Source organism: Ornithodoros turicata, chromosome 9 (genome assembly GCF_037126465.1).
Source record: "Ornithodoros turicata isolate Travis chromosome 9, ASM3712646v1, whole genome shotgun sequence".
Lineage (NCBI taxonomy): Eukaryota > Metazoa > Arthropoda > Arachnida > Ixodida > Argasidae > Ornithodoros > Ornithodoros turicata.
In genome coordinates, this window is record NC_088209.1 from 33,764,556 (window position 1) to 33,786,127 (window position 21,572).

Sequence of the window (21,572 nt, forward strand, 5' to 3'; positions counted from 1 at the left end):
GGGAAGCAGTTGCAGCTTTTAGTCCCCTATAGATTGCAGTTACTCCAAATTTTAGTCCCCTGACCTTCAAATTTATACTTGCCAGCACCGCAAACAGTTCATAAACTTCGTATAAACCCCGTGCATTTAGTACCTGAAGGCACTAATGGTTGTGGCAATGCATTGGCGCCTCAAAATGACTAAAATTCTTCTTCTTTTTTTTTTTTTTTCATTCTTAGAATGTCCCAATAAACATATCCCTCACCTTGAATTATATAACGGAAGAGAGCGCAAATATATCGTCTGTGCACGATGCGTGTCACGAAGGTTAAGGCTACTCTCTCCACACAAGGATGTCGGTATTCGCGAGAGAGAATAAAACAGCAGTGCTGCTTACATTAATGTCCAATTCTCGCAAGATACTTTTATCTTTTCCATGCAGAAGCTGCTCTTCGCAACCAAGGACAACAGGTTGGGAGGAAATGCACGAAAAATAACAGGGAAAGCGCTTTCACTTTCCTCGAACCTCTTGGAACAGAGTCTGGCTGTGTCTTTTTTTCTTGTCCCATACCCGCTCGCGTAGCAACCGAACGCTTCGCTGCTGATGAGAGGGACATCTTCGAGCATGCAAACCTCCATGACATAGCCAATCACGTGTCGCGGTGGTTTGAGCGGCCGCGGGGCAAGTGGCGGTTATCCCTCTTAATTAAGCATGTCTCTCACGTCCTCGCTTGTCCTCAAGACCGTCCTTTTATATCCACGCTTCTTAGCGTGCATGTATAATTAAGGAAAGAGACATGAGAGGGAAAAGGCTCGGATTACTGAGAAGGGGTTAAATTGTTCTCGGGGGTATTTTGACGTAAGTTGACGGTGGAGGCAAACAAACGAGTTTTGCTAAATGCCTGTTCTTCAGGGGTGAGCTCATGCGTATATGCCTAGCTCCAGTGCCGCGCTCGGGCAATGCTGCTGGAACTGGATGTTTGTCAAAGGCTTACTTGATGTCAATGGTTCTTCTCTCTATTCCTGACACCCTGGGAACTCTTCATATATGAAAACCTTCTTTCCCTTTTTTTTTTCTTTTTTGCCTTGGATCCTCCGCACATCCACTTCTGTGTAGTTGGTACCCCAAAATTTACGGCGTTCAGAAAGTTTATTTTCTGAAAGAGGACATAATAGCGTTTGTGTTTATACGTGTTATGGTGTGCGTGGTTACGTGTCGTTATGCTATACGTGCCAGTAACGGACTTGTGACGTGCTTGTCTGAAATGAGCACCACGTGGTTTAATTATCGCATCTCGAATCTCCAGGTTTTGCAAGTTCGTTTATTCTTAGTAATAAACACGTGCAGCATATGGCCTTTCTTGAAATACAATATTGGAACAACATTTCCGAGGGCAATCAAGGAAATGTGGGCTGCAGAACTACTGACAGGCGGATCCAGACAACAGTGTCGCACTCAGTACCTCAAAATTGTACTTTAAGTACACCACAGTGTACCATACTACAAATGTACTTAAAGTAAAGTACAAAGTCCTTTGCAAAGTACTTAAAGTACTCATCAAGTACGTTACAAATTTAGATCGTATCTCAGGACGTTTCAACACTTGGTAGTGATAAAACGTGAGGTAATTATGTTTCGACTGTTTTCTTTGGGAAGCTGTTAGCTAGCATTTGTGTGCAAAGTACACAAATTGAAATGTACTTTAAGTAAAGTGCAAGTACTGAGAAATGTAGTTAAAGTAATACTGGAGCACTTGGTACTTCAAGTAGTACTTCCCATCACTGCACTGTGACTACACCGACGGAACTCCTTTACCTTAGTAGTATGCACGTACCTTCTTACGTAGCATTTAGTGCGCAGAATGTGTGTCTGACCTTGCGCGATTGGTTGCGGGATCGGAGAAGAAAAACATACGGGGACTCGTGCATACCTGGCAGAATTCCATGTGACCTGCCAAGTTCACTGTCAGCCTTTTCTATAGGAGTTTTGTGTGCGCGCAGGCCGTGGACATGATTCATGTCGTGGCACGTGCACTATTTACGTGTTACCATTGCGAAGTTACCACATAAATACATCCACCCTTTCTGGGGGTAACTCGGGATCGAATCCATAATGTTTTCTTCCGGAGCTTCCCAACAGGTTTTCGACCTATAGGGCAACCTAGGGACAACCTAAGGCACAGACAAGCACGTGGCTCACCCTAATCCACTCTGACTTTCACAACTTCCATCCTGGCCACAGTATCACAGAAAGGCTTCCGTATTTCTGAATTCGAACAACGTTTCAACAACAACAACAACAACTTTATTTGATGGTGATGCATACCGTTCCAAGTAATGGGAACGCAAGATGTTGGCTCTGAACGGTTGACGATGGCGATGAGTTTTGCTGACGATATCGTACGGTACACTTCAGAACCAGATTCATTCTGTGTATATGGACCTTTCTAACCTTCTGTCCCACGGATCCTGATGTTCTCGAAGCCTCCTTCAACCTACCTCGCTCTTTCTATTGACCCCGTCACTGGACCCTCTACCTTGCAATCGTGAGACAATTTAGCAGGACCGGTCTTAAGCCTGGGGCACTTGTCGGAAGGCAAAGCTAACGAAATGGGGAGGGACGTGCCATAGGGTTACATGTCCGATAGGAGCAGATCGAGCTCTTGCACCTGCTGGCCCTTCATGACGAGACAGAAAGTGAAAGAGGAAGAAGAAAAAAATAAAATAAAATAAAAGCCACCTCATTAATATGCTTCGCACGAAAGCATCCTTGGTTATAGGAAAGATGAGGCACATGAGAAAGTGCCTTGTGTGGGGTTAGAAGGACTCCGAACGTGCTCGGCGTCTCTGATATATACGATGCGTGTTTCGGTGCGCTTTTGTGGCCGCTCATATTTCTCGTGAATGTATTCATAAACCCAACCGTTGTCGTCACAGCCTCCTTGTTTTTTTATTTTATTTTTATTTTTTTGCGGAATAGCAAGCCGACATACCGTTTGGCTAATCTTTCCTCCTTTTCCTTTCTTTATCTGTTCTAATAAATATATCCCCCTCCCCCCTTGTCGGAGCGGGCGGGCTTCAGAGAGGCGCAGTCGGAAAGACTGGATGAATAACGTAATAACTCAAGCCTGCGTTACTACCAGATGCTGACGCATACTTGCAAAATTTTAATACAATTACCTGCATTTTACGAGCAGGGGAGTTCTACCAAAAAAAAGAAAAAGAGAAAAGAAAAATATGGGAGCTGTCTCCATTGGTGAGGTCCATGACGTTTTGGACGTAGATAGTTCGGTGACTTTTAATCTATGTTAAATTATTAATTACATCGTATTAATCATCATAATAACTCAATTAAACTGATTGCATCAATTTCATTAATTTAACCCTATACGCTACATGAAGTTCCTTATGTGTCATCAGGCCATTAAAGATCAGGGAGACCTAAGTTCTACGTAAAAAAAGAAGAAGAAGAAGATTGTTTTCTCGTTGTACGGTGGAAGGCAACGGTCAGAACTAGAGAAGAAACGATGGTTGTCACACGCGGGAACCTCTATACCGCCACGAGCATTACTTTCAGGAAACAGTATCGGGAAACGATTAAAAAGATATAGCCGGTACGAGCCTCCAAAAACAGTCTCTTAAAACCCTAAAGATATAGCCTATGTCACTGAGACGCCTATAGGGATGACATCGGGCAACATTCTTGAACAGCTAATCGATATAGAAAGGTAGAAGATCCAGCGGACCGGTATAGGCAAATGTTAAAGGAACAACTTTATTTTGAGATGATGAATGGGAGTTTTACGCCGGAGGCGATACTCTATCCCATTGCTGGTGGTGATGCGGGGAATGAAATAATGAGCCCCTTCACAATAAGGATCGAAGTCCTACGGTGTCCAAAAATGTCAAAAGAGCGTTGGTGGGTTGGTGTTAAATGGGTTCATGGCTGTTGCGTGTTAACAGCACGTATAAGTAGACAGCTTTCTCTAATTCATTTAGCTACCGGTATAACCCCATTTATTAATCGTCAGAAATCGTGAGGAAAAAACTCCAATGTAACCAGGAACCGACAGCGGTTTTTGGATCGATGTCCCGGAGTGATATAGCGCACTGCAAGGTGCACGGAGCAACAGGCTCCGAACACGTAATAGCGTCCTTGGCTGTAGGCCAGACGTGGCCACAGCAGACTCGCTGACCAAAGCTTTCGCCTTCGGGTGAGTATCGAGAAAACTCCCGCGGGCTGAGCGCGACAATCTCAAGGCAAGTATACGCACTGTTGCCGCGGTAGTTCCCGTAATTAACGTCCGGTTCGCACGGGTGGTTTTTTATTTTATCCTCAACATATAATAAGGTTATGTGCTTCTGTATGGGGACCTGCGCAGGAGACGTATGGCGCCCGTCATGATAAGCGTTGATGGAGAAGCGTACATTTTAGGCCTCGACATGCTCGTGGCAATACGTGATGTATGGGCATATAGATATAGTAATTACTAAAATTCCCACGCTTCCACGAGGCAAATGTAATCATAGGCGTTGCTGGACGAGATCCACATAATGTTCGACGGCAATAAATAACGCGCGCTGTATATCTGTCTCCTTGGATGGCGCAAAATCATCACAAGGACGAATGCCACCTGTTACGGTACCCCTACGCATCATGCAGCGCAGCAGAACGGTCTTACCCCCATAAAGAGAGTAATCTTGCTCCTTTGGGGGAAGAACGCACTGAAAATGTTTTCCAGCTCCAGGACTCGAACCCGCGTCCTCTGGATTACTGGTCCTGGGCTCTACTGCTGAGGTTGCTCTTTTCATACTCGCGCCTCTGCCGATACCTCGCCCGGTAAAGTCGCTCGTGCGGATACGCTGATACCCAGTCAAACGCTATACTCAAGGCATGCGTGTGTGGTATCCGCCCACGACTCGGTCGTGCAAAGAATGGCAGGCGTCCACCGAGTCATGGCTCGCAGGCCACACACCGTTGTCGCTCGATCTGTTTCCTCCCTTGCCACATGACAATGCCACTGGACTGGGCTTCGTTTGACCAACATGAGAAACCGAGCGTGAACCGTTTCTATACTTTTTTTTTTTGCCTCGCTTTCTTTCTATTTTAATTCCCTGGCATGTGTACTTTCGCTCAGCCCTTATTTGTGACAGCCTGTGGTGGAGCTATTTTAAGCTACGGGGTAAATAACGTTACCAAAGAAATGTGCGAATTGCGGCGCCCCCGCCAATTACCGCCGACAGGCGCTTTCTCGGTGATTTTACTGAACCATATATACGAGCCATTGTACTTTGAACGAAGCGTATATATGTAGCACGTCGACGGCGCATAAAGCGTGGAAACCTCAATTGGTTGGGTTGTTGAATTGAGTTGGGACGCAAAATATGAAAAACTACATATAATGCGGCGATATTTTTGGACCCTTTTGAATTTCAAAATACATACGTATGCTTGAGTTGCATCGGACACTGACTTTTAGTGAGAGACTTCGGAAGCGATATACGACTGTCTAACGTCCCTCTCCGTGTCTGGGTCGCGAATAATCCCATTTCTTTCTTTTTGGTTTGTTTCGTTTGTTTCTGTTTGCCTTTTGCCCAAAAGTCCACAGAAACGCCGTAGTCACCGATGCCTTCCACACATGGAATATAGAGCCATGATACAGGAAAACGGAGAAGGTGACAAACAAATTCTCAGGCATCATTAGCAACCAAAATATTTCAGACCGAGTGTGTATTGTCATCAAGCAGGAGAGCTACCTATGGAGGTAGTCCCCTTTGGACAGACACTAACTTTACGTTACAGTCCTACAAGCTAGATAACAACACTCGTATTGCCAACTGTAGATAACAACACTCTCTAGGAGAGTTTGTATTGCTAACTGTAGGATGGGACAAGCGTTAGCTTGCCCACATCACGCTCTCTAGGAGAGTTTGCGGCACGCAAGTGCTCATTGGAACTTAGAGCGCCTCAAAGCATATTACAAGATACGATTTTCCTCAGACGCTTTCAGACATATGTCGGCACAGTTCCCTTAGAAGTCGGCCCAGGACGCACATTCCCCCAGGGCGTGAGTCGTGACGTTGTCCACATACGTGAGGCCGACAACGGCAAGCCCTATCGCTACCACCACCACCACCACCACCACAAGATGGCTACAGGCGGAGGTAGAGGAAGACCAACAACATTTCCAGTGTGCGCAGCAACAGCAGCCGGGGTAAACCATAACCGAAGCAGACGACAGATGCAATGTCCCTCAAAGTCCCTACAGTGCTTTTTGCCGCGCGCGTCTTTTAAAATCGTCTTTCACATTTTCTCCACTTTGAGCTGTCTTGCTGTTTGGCTTGTATGCCTGCGCAACGTTTTTTCCACATCATATTTGCCTGGGTTGCACTAAGGAGTGTGTTCTTGTTGCAGGTGCGACGCGGCAGGACAACACGAGTCACGGATGCCATTAGATTGATACCATTGATTGTGTGGGATCCAGCTATGCACGGCGTACTACATACCTTATTGGTGGCCACATTCATTTTACATCCAATTAGAGCAGCAGGTAAAGTACCTTCTTTACGAACTCAAAACCTGCGCGGGGGCGTCAAAGGAAATCACCCCTTGCGCTGAACTGTTGTCCAATCAAGAGCGCGGAATACATTTGTTGAACGTTACAAGTGTTCCACTCTGATCGAAAGCATGCTAGAATATATGTTTTCTCAGCATCTTGTAGAGTGGAGAACCTCTTCATTTAACGCGAGGATGGCAACACGACATATATTGTAATTTTGTTGTAGGGGTTTAACGAAGGCATTCCAAGAACGCTCAGGAGGCAACACCGAGATCAAATCCACTTTTCTATGGTAGGAAGCAGAACCCGCCGGACCGTCCCGACTACAACTTCATTAAAGAACTGATGTTCTGACTTCATTGTCTGGCCACCCTGTACACAGCGACTAAAATAGCCGAATATCCAAGCCGAGACGTAGTCGAGCCCACTGGTCGAGCCATAGGTCGAGCCGTGCAAAACGAAGACAAGCCGATCCATGAGCTGATCTCCAGAAAGTGTTTGAAGCGTGCTGTGAAGTTCTGTGGTTTTGTGTGCTCACTTACTATATAACAGTGAATCTTAATCGTCAAAATGTTCCGAAGATGCCTCAGCACGGTTGGCCGCCATGTTTCTGCTGCGCAATCAAAGCTTGCAAGAGAGACTGGAAAATCTGCTGTGCCCTCCTCGCCAGTAGCCCAAGCGACCGCAGACGCAGAACCGGTGAAGCTCGACCAGGACACCGTAGAACTTTTGGAACGTTTGTCACTGGTTGATTTCAGCAACGCTGAAGCTGTGGTGCGACTTGAAGAAGCAATAAACTTTGCAAGTGCTATATTGGCTGTGGACACTACAAATGTGGAACCGATGATCACGCCATTGGAGAACGTCCCGTTGCGATTGCGTGATGATGTTGCCGTGCAGTGCTCTGCTGAAGATATTCTCAAAAACGCGAAAAAGACTGTAGAAGGATATTTTGTGGCACCACCGGGAAATATTCCGCTTGACATTAAAGCTGATTATGGACTTGAAAGAAGAAACAATACGAACACAAACAGCGATAAGAATCAGCAAACTTAAAAAACAACAACAACTTAGAGACAACATTTAAAGTTTATAATTAGTTGAGGAAGCTTACTGTGGCGCTATTTTAGCGTATAATAAAGTGTCAGTCTTTATTGTTTCAATGACAGTGTGTTTCCCATGTTACTTATTCTTGCCTGACACAAGTTTGATAGACCTTACCATAATGTTCCTGAAAATGATGGCATTACAATAAATACCGACTAACAACGTATTTTCAGTCCCCAGTTTACAAGACACACCTCTAGAGCCAGTGCTTGCAACAGCAGGAGAAGACGCATTGATTGATTGTGTAGTCAAAGATCAGGGGAATTACACAGTGAGTAACAGAACATATGACTTCCTAGCTTGTGCCAACGATTTGCAATGTCGGTCCATCTCAATAGTAATATAGATATTTATGGGCATCTCTGTTAGCATACAAATATCCCACTGTGGTAGCAGCTACTAATTATTAGTAGAGATACGGAATGGATTTGTTTGTGTGATTGTTGTCATATGCAGTGGACTTTGTACTAGTAATAACAATATGCTAAGCAAAAATAGCATCAAGGAAAGTGCATCAAATGCAGAATTCCTTCATGTGTGGCATGTTTTTTACACTGCAAGGAAAGTGCAGTTAACACACTTGAAGCCTAGGAAGTGTTGTGGTTGCGCGATTTCGTGATTGTGTCATGGACTATGCAAGTAACATGAAAACGTTTTCATCAGGTGCTATGGAGACGAGTATTGGCAGATGACAAAGGGAGTGTATTAACAGCTGGAGCTATTAAAGTAGCAGCAGATCCTCGTATAGCTGTGTTACATAATGCAGGTACGTAACTGATACGTGTGCTCATAGGGAAGTTATATTTTTCTCCATCTCGAAGTATTTACTCAGTAATTTTGACATATCCAAGCAAGTAACATTCCTTCCACTGTCAATGTTCCAACAGATCATAACAATTGGGTTCTGCGGATCAGCAAAGTGGTAGCCGCGGACTCTGGTAGATACACCTGCGAACTCAACACCACCCCACCTCAAAAGATCACCCGGCTACTAACAGGTACACATATACGCTTTGCAGTGATTTTCTTGTTTAATGAATTGTGTGCATTTCTGTTTTCACCAGTTGTCGATGATGGCAATCCGACACCATTTCTTCTCACGCACAATTACACGGGTGAGATGTCGGTTCTTTCCCAAAGTTTGTTGTATCAGTTTTTACGTGTGTGCGGTCACAAAGCATAGCATGTTGTTTGGCTAAGTCCTGTATGCTTGTTTCATTCAGAATGTTGCAGTGAAAGAGGCATTCCTATGGAATGCTTTGGCTATTGCACCCTTCAAGGAATAGTATCGGGGAGACACAACAGCCCTCGGACTTGCTTGGAGTACATCGGAATACTCACACAATGCCTAACAGGTGCATATCTTCTACTGACACAGTTTTAGTGCTTCAAGTACATTCCAACATATGGAGTATGCATGGCTTATGGGTACCTCTTCATGGGAGTAGACATGCAATTGCTGGATATTACTAAATGTAAAAAAATAAAGAGTACAACCAAGAGATCTTATTTTTCCCACTCAAGGCAAAAATTGTTTTCACACTTTTTTTTATTTCACATTGTGAATGTATTTTGTATTGTCGAGGTCCTGTTGATAGGTCAGCCAACGTGAGAACCAATGCATCTCGAATGTGTCTTCATGAATTACGGTGTAAATTTACCAGAGGGAGACCTAACTCTTCATGAAGACTCACTGCCTTGAGATGTCTGACCCTTAATCTACTTCATCCATCTGTTTCGAGGTGGTTTTCTCATTTTCAAAGTGCTGCGTTCGTAAAGCTCGAAGGCAACAATCTTATCGGATACTGTATTTATTCCATGTTTATTTGACTCTCAAAAATTAACCTCCGCTCATCAGCAATATTAATTTTCTTACATTCCTAGATGGAAGGAACCATATGCCATGTTGCGTAGATCAAAAGATACCCGAGACTTGCAGAGCAGTCTGTGTTGGAGACTACAGCCTCTCCACAGTCGCAGAGCACTACACCTGCATGGACTACACGATGACCACGCTTGCATGTATTGCAAATGGCGTTGGTAAGCGTACACACCGTTATGTACCCCTGTGGTAAACATGTACTTTATTTTGCTATGAATTTTAAAAATTTGTGTCCACATCCTTTCCTAGAGTTACTACCCGGGCCTCCTACAGAAGTAGAAGTGGAACCACTCTCCCCCACTGAGCTTCTCATTAAATGGTCCCTGCCACGTCAGAAGATCGACATAACACACTTCAGGATAAACGTTACCGAACTGGACAGTTTCGATCCTGCACTGAAGTCAAAGAAAAATGATGTATGCCTGCTATATTTATGTGCTTTATGTTTAGACCCTGAAGTTTTCGGGTTTTATATTTTTCCAAATTCAGGGGGGTAGAAATCGGGTCAATAAATTGATGTAGAAAATTCATGCAAATTCGGGCAGAAAAATTACCATCAGACTGAGTTCGGGGAGAAATCGGGCATTATTGTAGAATAAACGTTCACTGTACCGTTTATCCAGAGTCCCAGAAGTAAGGGGCCAGTCGCATATTTTGTGAGAAACTAGTATGTCGATGCCTTGAGGTGCCTAGCCTAGGTGCAGTTTTGCAGGTAGAAATCGGGTTTAACCCTAGATAGGTAGACCTCAATTCGGGGTGCAAATTCGTGGAAAAATCGGGTTTAACCCTAAAACATCAGGGTCTATTTATGTTGTGTGTTAACTCTAGCAGCTGACTTAATATTTGACACATAATATCAATCAGGCAACATTACTGTCTGATAACATCTGACAACATTAACTGACTGCATTAAACTCATGAAACATAAAAATGCAGCTATCACTGTGGCATGATCTCTTTCTTTTCTTTTCTTTTCTGTTTTAGTCGGGATTCAAAGATGAAGTGGGAACGGTGGGGACAATGCAGGCCTTCTCAGTAAAGGTACGTGCTCTCCAGAAGGGAGAAGGCGCACACATCTGGTACATCGTAGACGTAAATAAGAAACCGAGAGACACGAAACAAAAAAGGGAAATAAATTGTTCATGCCGTTCCTTTCGTTCTTGTTCTGTGTCTCTCTGTTTCTTCTTTGCGTCTAGTATGCGCTGTACAGATTTGTCTGCGAAGGCTCAAGTTTGGTTGTGTACCTTGCATCTCAACACTTTCAGGTTGATTCCAATCAAACAACATTTCACCTGCGTGGTCTAAAGCCAGTAACCATGTACGAAGTGACAGTTACGTCCGAAAATCGTCACGGGTCCAGCTTGCCAAGCTATGCCTTGCGAACTCTCACATTAAACACAGAAATGACCATCATTCCGTCTTCAAACGCCACAACAAACGACACCGATGATATGCTGCCGAAGTTGCCAGACATCCGTTCTTGCTGCGTGAAAAATGGCGTCAAACAAGAGAGGTGCCTGCGTACCATGTGCGATCCCAGCAGGGCCGATGAGACCACGTAAGGACATCGACGTTATCTCTGGATGTGTTTTGGAGTATGCAACTCAGGTAGCTAGAAACTGGGAACGTACCTGCGAGCTGTAAAAGCTTGCATCAAATTGAAAGATTGCCCAGAAGACCAGATAAAGCCGTGTCGTCCCCAATTGTGTGGTCTGCATCGGCCATTTCTCCTTGTTTACAGATAAAGTAGCTTTGCTTCAGTTTCTGGAACATAAGGAAGTATTCTATAATACTATCATTCCCCACGACTTCCGTGATTCCCTCTATTTTCATTATACTATGTGACCCACACTGTAGCATTGTAGCACTGCACTGCACTGCAACTTCAACTTATTTGTGAAGCATAACATGCACATTAGTACTAATGGAATAAGTACTCGGGGTTGTGAAGAACTAGTGCAGTTACCCTTGAGGTGTACTGGGGTAGTCAGTCCGACTTAGTCATGACCAACCTCCCCATTTTTATTTCTTCTATCTGTCATCATAATCATCATCCACTAAACAGCAGAATAGTCAGTGTACAAAAGTTAGTGGCCTGTAGGTTTTGTTCTTTACATTACCAACCCTAGAACTCTCAGGCCATCTGTGTGATTTGCTTGCAATACTACCTGATAAGGATACTAGTTTATGCTTTTTGTGCGAGTATGAATTTGATATTGGGTTCAATATTTCTTTCTCCATTTTCAGTCTGACCGACGTGATGATTTGTGCACCATGGGCCAATGTAACGTTTGCCTGCATGGCAGACGGCTCAGACCACACAAGTTGCTGTCGTAGACGCGGTTTACCCGAGGCATGCCTGGACTTCTGCAAAGGCACCTTGATGCGTGTGGATTACAGACATTTCCGCTGCTTAGAGTACATGCCTTTTTACGGTAGCTGCTTGCTTGAACACTATGGAGTCCTACCGGGGAACCCTCAGGATTTGACAGTCAGTTCAGCCAGCAGGACATGGGCCGTTCTGAAGTGGAATCCTCCGAAGTATGTGTTGCTGATGCAAGGCTGCGCATTATCACTAACCAAAATTAGCAAAATTACACGAGAATGTATTCGCAACATATTTAAACATATAATTTCTTTGCAGGAAGCTTCCGGAAACAGTTACCAAGTACGCCCTGTACTACAGACGCCTTGGTGACGACTACGAACCTTATTTTGCTGTCTCGAATGTAAAATCTCCATATTTGATGGATAGGTTGCACCCTGGAGTTGAGTTAGTATTGTTTTACTGTTCCTCTTACTATAATAGAAGCGTTTTACTTGACTATAATATGTGCTTGGTGAAATTCTGCATGATAGTACGAACTGTACGTATTCCTTCTCTAGCAGATTACGTGCGTAAGCAACCAAACTTGTTTCATAAACGACTTTGTGCATTGATTGGATTGAGTGTCTTATGGCCGTGTAAAATTACACATCATCATCATCATTCATCTTTCATTATAGCTATACCTACCACTATATCTTATACTTTCAGGTATGAGGTTTTTGTTGCAGCTGAAAACAAATATGGAACAAGCGAGGGCTCAGAAAGGGTTGCTTTCAAGACTCAAGATGTGATCCCGGATCCCCCGACTAATAACACGGGATACAATGAGACTGCCTGTTGTACCAATGCTGGGGTGAAGGATCTTTGCATGCCATTATGTTCCTACAAGGTATGCAAATAATGATTCAGTCACGTATTTCAGCACGCCTGCAACCTGTGTCTGTATTATAGATGAGGCTGACCGATCTCCAATACCTAAGCCCCCTGTGCATTGATGACATGCACACTTTGCTCCGGTGTGGTTCCGGAGGCAGGGATCACCGTCCATGTTGCCAACGCTACGGAGTTAAAGAAGACTGCTTGCCTATCTGTGCTGGATCGTTGTCTTTGAACCGCTATGACCTCACAGCACTCATCTGCTCTCGTGACTTGGGTGCTGTTCTCCTGGTGAGGTTGCTTGGGAAACTTTTTTTTTTTTGCTGCGTGTGGCATCTTTTATGAATATTTTGCTGATTTTCTAAATGCATGACTGTTATGTTTTGCTGCAGTGCATGCAACAAGAGAAAGATATCATACCTACACCACCGGAGGAGTTCCATCTGTCATTTGTGACCCCTACGTCGGTACATCTTGTTTGGACTCCCCCATCCAACAATGTGTCTGTAGAGCAGTACCAAATCAGATACGAAGAAGTTAATGACTCCGTGCCTCCACATCCTGAAGAATATTCAAAGGTGAGATACCACTTGGTCTAAATTATCGTTAAGTTGTGACATCTGGCGAGGTGATTATATGAGAGTCTAGGTAAGCAAGACGTCTTCCCTTCACCTTTCCACCAACGGAGTCCTCTATTAAAACATGATGTTGTAAACCCCTTCAACAAATTTTTGTGAATTTTTGTGTGCGTTTGATGCGAAAGGAAAAATAATAGAAATACATGTTGTCTTCCTTGATTTTTTTTTTTACCGCTTGTTCATTTTGTTTTATTGGACATTGGGGACGTTACAGGTTGTCAATGTCACCACAACCATGTCAATTGTCGACAAATTGAAGCCCAAAGCAAAATACAGTTTCTACGTGGTTGCTATGAACGAGCAAGGAGCTTCCATGCCTTCTCTTATTCTGGTGATCTCCACTCCCGAAAAAGGGGTCGACGACAGAGCTGTTCAAAGTAAGTCTGAAACATCCTTTTTTTTTAGTGCAGAAAACAGAGCAGGTATATATCTTAGGCAAAACACAGAGAACATTAAAGGAACTGTTGCAGTCTAGACCAGGTTTTGTCATACAGATAGCTAAGACAGTTATTGGCAACATTGTGAAGCTATAAGTCATGCTACATGGCAGCAGGGGGCAGGGGATACAGTTGCCAACAGATTATTTGAACTGTAAAAGTTTTGTATTTTTCATTGCTGCCACCTGGTCACGGTCCATTTTCTCACATTCATGCGTCGTGTTGCCAGCATGAAAGTGCAATACACCACTTGTGACAGGCAGAGTCAATACTATCATAATCTTCATTGTTGTGATTGTAAAAAAAAATCTACTTGCGAGCCAACTCCTTTACACAAGTGCAGGGGTACGCATACTTCATAATTTGGGCCCTGCGTTTTGGGGTTTTACGATTTTTGAAAATCTGGGGGTAAGAATTGGGTTTTATTTCAGGAGCCGTAACACAGGGTAAAATCGGGTGATATCGAGCAGAAAAGTAGAACTTCTGGTAAAAAAATGTTCTTGCATTTTAGATGAACATTAGATGTGGAACAGCTTTGCTGAGTGTCCAGTGCGTAATGCCCTCCAGTGCCTGTATTGGTGGTTAGCACTTTGCCAAGTCCTTTTTCGGGCCCTAAGTGACGATGAAGCACATCGCGGGGTAAAACGGATTTTACCGGGTTTTACCCTAAAAACACAGGACTCTATTCACGATGGGGTGACGTGTCTCAGGAAAATTATTCAGTTGTTGGGGGAAAGAAAGTCAGTGAGGAAGAATTCTCGGATTGTTTACGGTATGTCTCGTTTTTGTTGTTGCCAGTTTTTTATGTTTCCAGTCACCGGGCATAGCTCTGTTTGGTCTTTTAACCGAAAGTACATATCACCGCAGCGTAGGTTTGGACTATCCAGGTTTCCGTTTCCCCGATCACTGTAAATGCTTGGGAACTATGAGCAAAACAATGAAAACAACTAATGCGCATTTCCGTTTCTAGGCACCATCAGTCCGCCTTACGGCCTCGAAGTCACGCACAGTTCGGTGAACCACATTGCGCTCAAGTGGCTCCCTCCGCTCCATGTTCCAGCAGACGCCAACCTTGCCTACGTCGTCCGCTTTTCCGCAGTCAACACCACCAACGTCACCTCCAGCGAATGGTCGACCATCACAACCAAGTTCAGCGAGATCCTAGTGAACAACCTCACGTTCAACACCCAATATGCCTTCACCGTGAGTGCCATGGCAAAGAACATGAGCAGCACGCCTTCAGAGGTGGCGCTGGCGTGGACGGACGCGGCCATACCGGCATTCGTGAATTTGCCGTTGGTGATACCTGCTGGACCAATCATGGAAGGCGTCAACATGACCGTCATGTGCATAGCTGTGGGCGTACCTACGCCGACAGTGTCGGTCTACGTGAACGGGGTGATGATGGCACAGCTACCACAGCACCACATTGCCGTGACGGTGCCGAGAGTGTCCCGAAATGTGACAAAGGTGTCGTGCTTTGCAAGCAACGGGTATGGGCACGGTGCGCACAGTTCAATGGATATCCACATCATTGGTAAGTGCTGGCTGAAATTTCGGTCGAGTTCAGAATATATAATTAGAGCCTGAAGTTCTAGGGTTTTACCCGATTCTTCCCCGAATTTGCACCCCGAATTGAAGGTTGCCTCTTTAGGGTGAAACCCGATTTTTAGCAGGCAAATTTGCCCTCTCTGGGATGTCTGTAGGAATGCACCAACTTACTTGTTTGGCAGAAAAATGCAGTTACATCGCTGTTTGTACCAAACCGCTACAGTTAGCTTGAATAACTGAGCCCGATTTCTCCCCGATTTTAGCGTAATGGAAGTATTTTCACCCGAATTCGCATGAATTTAGTGCACATGTTCATTTACCCGATTTTTACCCCGAATTTAGAAAAAAATATCTCCCAAAAACTTCAGGCTCTCTATATAATTCAGCTTTGTTAGTGTCATTTGCTTTTTAAAATTTGAATGCGGAAGTTTAAATTATTTGACATGTAGAGAAGCATAGCAGACGATGAAAGATGAAAGTCACTGAAAAGGTTAGCCAGCTGTAGGGATCGAACCCACATCTTCTGGATTACCGGTTCAGGGCTCTACCAAATTGAGCTAAGCTAACACGCCTCTCCAGCGACTTTCGGGGTGCGTCATCTGAAGGGACGACAAACCAGCCACTCACTCTCACTCACCCTCCTTTCACTCTTACACTTTTTTTGCTCACTCATACACACATTCATACGACGGAAATCGACGCAAGCGGCACCTGTTGAACAAGAGAGAAACTGAAGTTCTGAGGCTGGAACAACATAGAGGGGACAGATACAATTTCCAGCTCCCTCGATGATGTAAAAAAATGCAGAGTGCCAGACTGAAATCTCATCAGCACCGTTATTGTCATCTTCATCTCTCGCGCATTCAGGTTCCCGTGAAGAGCGACATCTCTTACGGACCCTCTCTTATAAAACATGTCTGCATAGGCTATACGTGCATCACCTAATTTTCGATATAACATGACAAACAAATACCAACATATTCATATTCAACATATGTTGTTGTTTCTTTACAAAAAAAAAAAAAAGAAGAAGAGAGAAAAGAGACAAAAGGTTCTATATCAGGCTTCGATGTTGTATTTTCAGCTAGTCCAAACATTGTAGTCCCACTGAAGAAAGTCTTCTATGAAAATGGAGCCACAGCAAGACTGGCCTGTGAAGTGTCTGGCCACCCTGAGCCACGGTTCCTGTGGTTCAGGGATACTTCGATGCGAGAACCGCTGCGGCCCACCGAACGTCTCGAGCTGCAGTCGATGCCTGACCCATTGGTGCCGCATAGTTACGTCTCCTATCTTCTCATAAACAATGTTTCAAAAGACGATGCTGGACCTTACTACTGTACAGCTGAGAATCACCATGGAAAAATGTCTGCGTACATCGATCTGTCTGTTATGGACCGTACTGCACGGAATACTTCGAGTTAGTGAATTACCGTGAATATCCGTTAGACGTATATTTATTTGTGTCGTGGTACTACAAGTGTTTTTAAATCCTAGGTTGCTGCAAAGACGCGGGCGTCTCTAAGTACTGTATGAGTGCGTGCAGTTTTGATATCGATATCCAGTTCGCCATCAATAGGCCACAGTGTATTCAGGACTTGGACAAACTGATGCACTGTGCTGCAGGTGAGACATAGCTATCCTAGGCATGTGACTTGTGCTTACACTTGGGCGCTCTCAAAAACTAATCTAGCTGAAGACTTGCTCAGCTACTTTATTGCTTTTGTCATTTGTTGTGAGACATTCGCAGTGTGCACTGAAGCAAGGGTGCAGTGTCCTTAATTCGGGGGGACCCCAGATTCCCACCGGGGTCCCATTCATGCCGGGGTCCCAAAAAGGCAATGGAAAAGGGTGTACGTCACCTAAAATAACACTTTGGTGCCTCAACTCCATGGGAATTTTGTGCCCCTTCACAAGTTCAGGGGTCTACAGTAACGCCCGTAACCCACCACCCTTCCACTGCCCCTGCACTGAAGGAATGTTGGTCATGCGGTTTTCAAACAGTGCGCAAGTGTTAGTGACAAAGTGAACTCAGCATTGCAATTTTGTTTTGTAGTGCATATTTGGACAGCGTAACATTGTGAGTTGACTAAATAATTCAAACACATGTGCCCATGATTCAGTTGTGGGCTACACACATTCTATAGCCACATCTCTGTCAGAACTTCTGCGTGAGAGCTACAGTCTAAAAGTTTCATGTACCACTTTTGCTTGTTACTTGTTCTTTTGCTGTGTGCTGGCACTTTGAACAGATATGGAACACAAAAAGCAAAAACCTGTCCAGGAACTAATGTTTGCTCCACATATGATGGGCTTTTAAATAATTTGCTAATCTTGCCCTTGTAATCCTAAAGGATAAATTTTGTCAACTGCGGGTTACAGAGAACACTATGTTGTTTAACGATTGGTTTGAGCAGTGCATGTGTGATTGGAAAGACGTAAGAATCAAATTGAATAGTGGTATCTAGGTTAGTTACCAACAGCATTCAGATGGACCAGTCTGTTGACCATCTCTGACTTTTTCTGGGCTTTACACATCTTAAAACATTATTTTTGAATTGGTTTTACGCTTTGTCGACATTTAATTCTATACAACGTGTTTTGCAGATGGAAGTGATCATCGCAAGTGTTGCCGAAACAAAAAAGTGCCTTCAAGCTGCCTTCATTGGTGTGTGGGTAGGAGCGTGATCCAGGCTGGCCAGTGTGCATTGGCTGCTGCCAAGGAAATTGTATCTTGCTTTGAAGAAGGCAAAGGTAAAATATATAGTCATCATCATCAATAGTCATTTCACGAAGGTGTAAGCAAGCATGACTAGTGCACATCAACAGGAGTGCAGACAGATAATATCAGTTTAGGGTCTCTTATGTCACCCAAGCCTCATTAGATGCAACAGCTTTTGGATTGCAGTGGTCTGCAGGTGAAGCATGTTTGAAGGTGATGTTCTGTATGGTGATAGTGCACATGGTGCCCTAAAGCAATGACTTGGTGCAGAAAAGAAACAGAGAAACAGAAGAGAAAATTCAGTTGACACCCAACTAGTCTTGTGAAGAATTTCACTGTACCGTGTAGCTGGCTATCTATGTGTAAGGCCCTGTGTTTTAGGGTAAAACCCGTTTTTAACCTCCAATTTGCATCATCAGTTAGGGTAAAACCGGAAAACACAGGGTCCTATGTGGTATGACTGTAATGGACTGCAGTTACGAAAAGCATTGCACAACACCGTGTATAAGCAACAATCTGCAAGTACCGAAAATTCTATAATTTGCATAACTCTTTTATGCAACTCCCCTTGTAGAATTGATGCAGTAAGACCCGCGAATAGCGATATCGCATATAACGATATACCTCGTACAACAATGGTTTATGATTTTATCGTCAAAATATACATTGTTTCTATGGGTAAACGACCCGCGCACAGCGATGGAGACCGCGGTTTGAGTACTCGTATAACGATGTTGAACGCTGTCCCGTGCGCGTAAGCTCGCGGCGAAAATCGCCGCGATAAGATACAGTACAATCTCGATGATACGCATCTCACAGGGTAGCGGGAAAAATTCGTATCATCCGAAATTCGTATCAAAAGAATTAAACCAAAATAAAAATTGAGGCAAGAAAATAGACAGCGACTGTTCATTTTCCAATACTGTCAGTGAAAGAGGTCGGTGGTAACGGTTTTGTGTCTCCGTATTTGGCCAATGCTGCTCAAATTCGCGAGATGATTCAAAAGGCCCAGCACGTGCTTTCCACCCGCGTCGCGCGACAGTGTTCTAAAGCGGGCTTCTCCTAAAGCACGCAGGCTTTAGGTGAAGCCGACTTGCGGAATGGTGACGTGTAGTGTTGCCAGAAGTTGTCCGTTCCCTCCACGAGTTCTGGTCGCTGTTTTCCCAAGCCAGTGCGATGTCACACAGTTTCGCGTTTTTTTTAGCATCTGTTTCTTTTTCTTTTTCTACACGCGGGGTGGCGCGCGACTTTTCTGGGACGCGCTATTTAGGTCAACCCTCGTTTAACGATGTACCCTGTATAACGATGGAATTCGCGATTACCGTCAATATCGTTATACGCGGGTTTCGCTGCATTTGGTACATATTTTCACAATTCATAGGTCACGCACACCACTTCTTCACCTTTGTATTTTACGTGTACTATGATGCATTCATTCTTCTACAGAGAGTGCCAGAAGATTACAGCTAGTTAGTGCCTTTCAATTGCATACAGATACATTGTCCCATATGCTCTCTTTCAGCCATGCTGCCAGGACCACCGCAGAACGTACGAGTGGCCCGGCTTTCACCAAACTCCGTTGAGGTGCACTGGGATCCTCCAGTCAAGAATCCCGAGTCAGTGCAGTGGTACCGAATCATTTGGCGCACGGTCGGGTCACAGGCACTCAACAGGGTGGGTATAGTTCCGAAAAATTTATTTCCGGACCGCTGAGAGGTGTTTCACAGCCTCTTACGATCTAGCAGTACTCATGTTGGCTCTGCACTTGCAGAATCAAACGAATGGTGCAGTCTTCCACTTAGGAGATCTGCAGGAAGGCCTTATTTATGAAATAGCAATCAAGGCTGGTAACCACTATGGCCTTAGTGCACACACACCACCAGTGATAGTCCAAACTACCGGTGAGTACAGTTTGTACCTGACACTAATTTCCACCTCAAAAATGGTCATCGGGTCCTCCACAGTATACTGTAAACATATTTTTATTCGCAGTGTATTAATTTTTGCGAATCGCATTCGGGAAGTTATTCGCGAGTATTTAATTTCGCGATACCAGGTCTGCTTCCTTCCGCAGGATCAATGTCAAGCTGTGTTTCTGAGTACAATTTTTCGCGATTTTTCAGCAGACGTGAAATTTGTGAAAATTAGTACATCGCAAATAAAAATATGTTTACAGTAAATAGAGCCTTGGTAGAGCTCTACAGAAGCTCTAATAGAGCCAGTATACATAGAAGTTCTTGGGAAATATTTTTTTTTGAAGTCAGGGGAGTAAAAATTGGGTAAATAAATGTGTGCTCGAAATTCATGCAAATTTGGGTGAAAAAACTTCCAGTATGTTATATTCGGGGAGAAACCTTGCTCAGTTGCTCAAACTAACTGTACTGGTTTGGCACAAACAGTGATGTAAATGCATTTGCTGCCAAACAAGTTAGTGCACATTCCTACAGACATCTCAGTGAGGGTAATTTGGCAGGTAAAAAATCGGGTTTCACCCAAAAGAGACAACCTTCAATTCGGCGTGCAAATTTGAGGAAGAATCGGGTTAGAAACTAAAGCTTCAGGCTCTAAGTATAACTTATGTATGGTTCTTTCTGGTCCTTGTCTTTCATAATGCATCCCTTATTTTTTATTTTCTCCAAATCTCTACGTATAGTGAACCCGCATATTGTGAATATATGGATGTAGTGAAGTTAATCCGCAGTCCCATGTCATAAAACTTCAACCATGAGTTACTGATATAGTGAAGGTTTTTTAGTGGTCCTATCAACTTTACTATAAATAGGGCCTGACTTTTTAGGGTTAAACCCGTATCCGCCCGATATTTACCCCCCGAATGAAATCTGTAAAATTCGGGTCTAACCCGAATCTACCCGAAAACATCTGGGTCGCGTGTCACACTCATAAGCATGCATTAAAATAAAGTTTGATAACATTGCTATACATTCGTTCCATGTTAAGACAAATTTTTATTAAACAAAAAAAAATCACCGGAATACACCCGAATTCCTGACGACAGAATATGCCGTAACGGGATTTAACCCGAATACACCCGAATTTCCAAATGAAAAATATCACCTGATATTTACCCCCCGGATTTGGCCAAAAATAAAACCCGAAAAAGTCAGGCCCTAACTATAAAGAGGTTCTATACGAGATAACTGTAAACCCTACTGTATCTGGCAACCATGCCATACTATGGCATTTTGGGGATTTCTCTGTATTTGGTTAGTAATATGTAAATAATGCTATATATGGGATGGTACAGCTATTGAATCTGCTTCATAAACACATTCCAGGTGCTCTGCATGCTTCTGTGGGCGGATTGAAGGTTGGGGCTCAGATTACCATTGGCCTGGTAGTGACCGCTCTGCTGTTGGTTCTTGTTGGAGTGCTTGCTGTGTTCTATTGGAAGCAATGGAGAAGAAGAGTACCTGCTTCTGGGGTTTCGTTTGAAAACCCTACATACCTTAAGGATGGAGTCACTATGCAAGTAA

The 21,572-nt window shown here is 44.0% G+C and overlaps 1 protein-coding gene across 1 annotated transcript in view; it reads left to right on the top strand.

Moving 5' to 3' along the window:
- The window catches only part of LOC135368697 (Ig-like and fibronectin type-III domain-containing protein 1), a 48,256-nt gene that overhangs the window by 23,752 nt on the left and 2,932 nt on the right, over window positions 1–21,572 (top strand). The window contains exons 2-24 of the mRNA XM_064602149.1: window positions 6,395–6,530; window positions 7,820–7,917; window positions 8,310–8,412; window positions 8,534–8,644; window positions 8,711–8,761; window positions 8,870–9,001; window positions 9,531–9,686; window positions 9,778–9,944; window positions 10,513–10,569; window positions 10,794–11,086; window positions 11,776–12,069; window positions 12,173–12,301; window positions 12,566–12,746; window positions 12,809–13,024; window positions 13,126–13,311; window positions 13,586–13,748; window positions 14,779–15,345; window positions 16,444–16,776; window positions 16,854–16,982; window positions 17,964–18,110; window positions 19,601–19,752; window positions 19,850–19,979; window positions 21,375–21,568. Of these exons, the coding sequence (XP_064458219.1) occupies window positions 6,467–6,530; window positions 7,820–7,917; window positions 8,310–8,412; window positions 8,534–8,644; window positions 8,711–8,761; window positions 8,870–9,001; window positions 9,531–9,686; window positions 9,778–9,944; window positions 10,513–10,569; window positions 10,794–11,086; window positions 11,776–12,069; window positions 12,173–12,301; window positions 12,566–12,746; window positions 12,809–13,024; window positions 13,126–13,311; window positions 13,586–13,748; window positions 14,779–15,345; window positions 16,444–16,776; window positions 16,854–16,982; window positions 17,964–18,110; window positions 19,601–19,752; window positions 19,850–19,979; window positions 21,375–21,568 (4,053 nt within the window). The 5' untranslated portion in view covers window positions 6,395–6,466. The remainder of the gene's footprint in view (window positions 1–6,394; window positions 6,531–7,819; window positions 7,918–8,309; window positions 8,413–8,533; window positions 8,645–8,710; window positions 8,762–8,869; window positions 9,002–9,530; window positions 9,687–9,777; window positions 9,945–10,512; window positions 10,570–10,793; window positions 11,087–11,775; window positions 12,070–12,172; window positions 12,302–12,565; window positions 12,747–12,808; window positions 13,025–13,125; window positions 13,312–13,585; window positions 13,749–14,778; window positions 15,346–16,443; window positions 16,777–16,853; window positions 16,983–17,963; window positions 18,111–19,600; window positions 19,753–19,849; window positions 19,980–21,374; window positions 21,569–21,572) is intronic.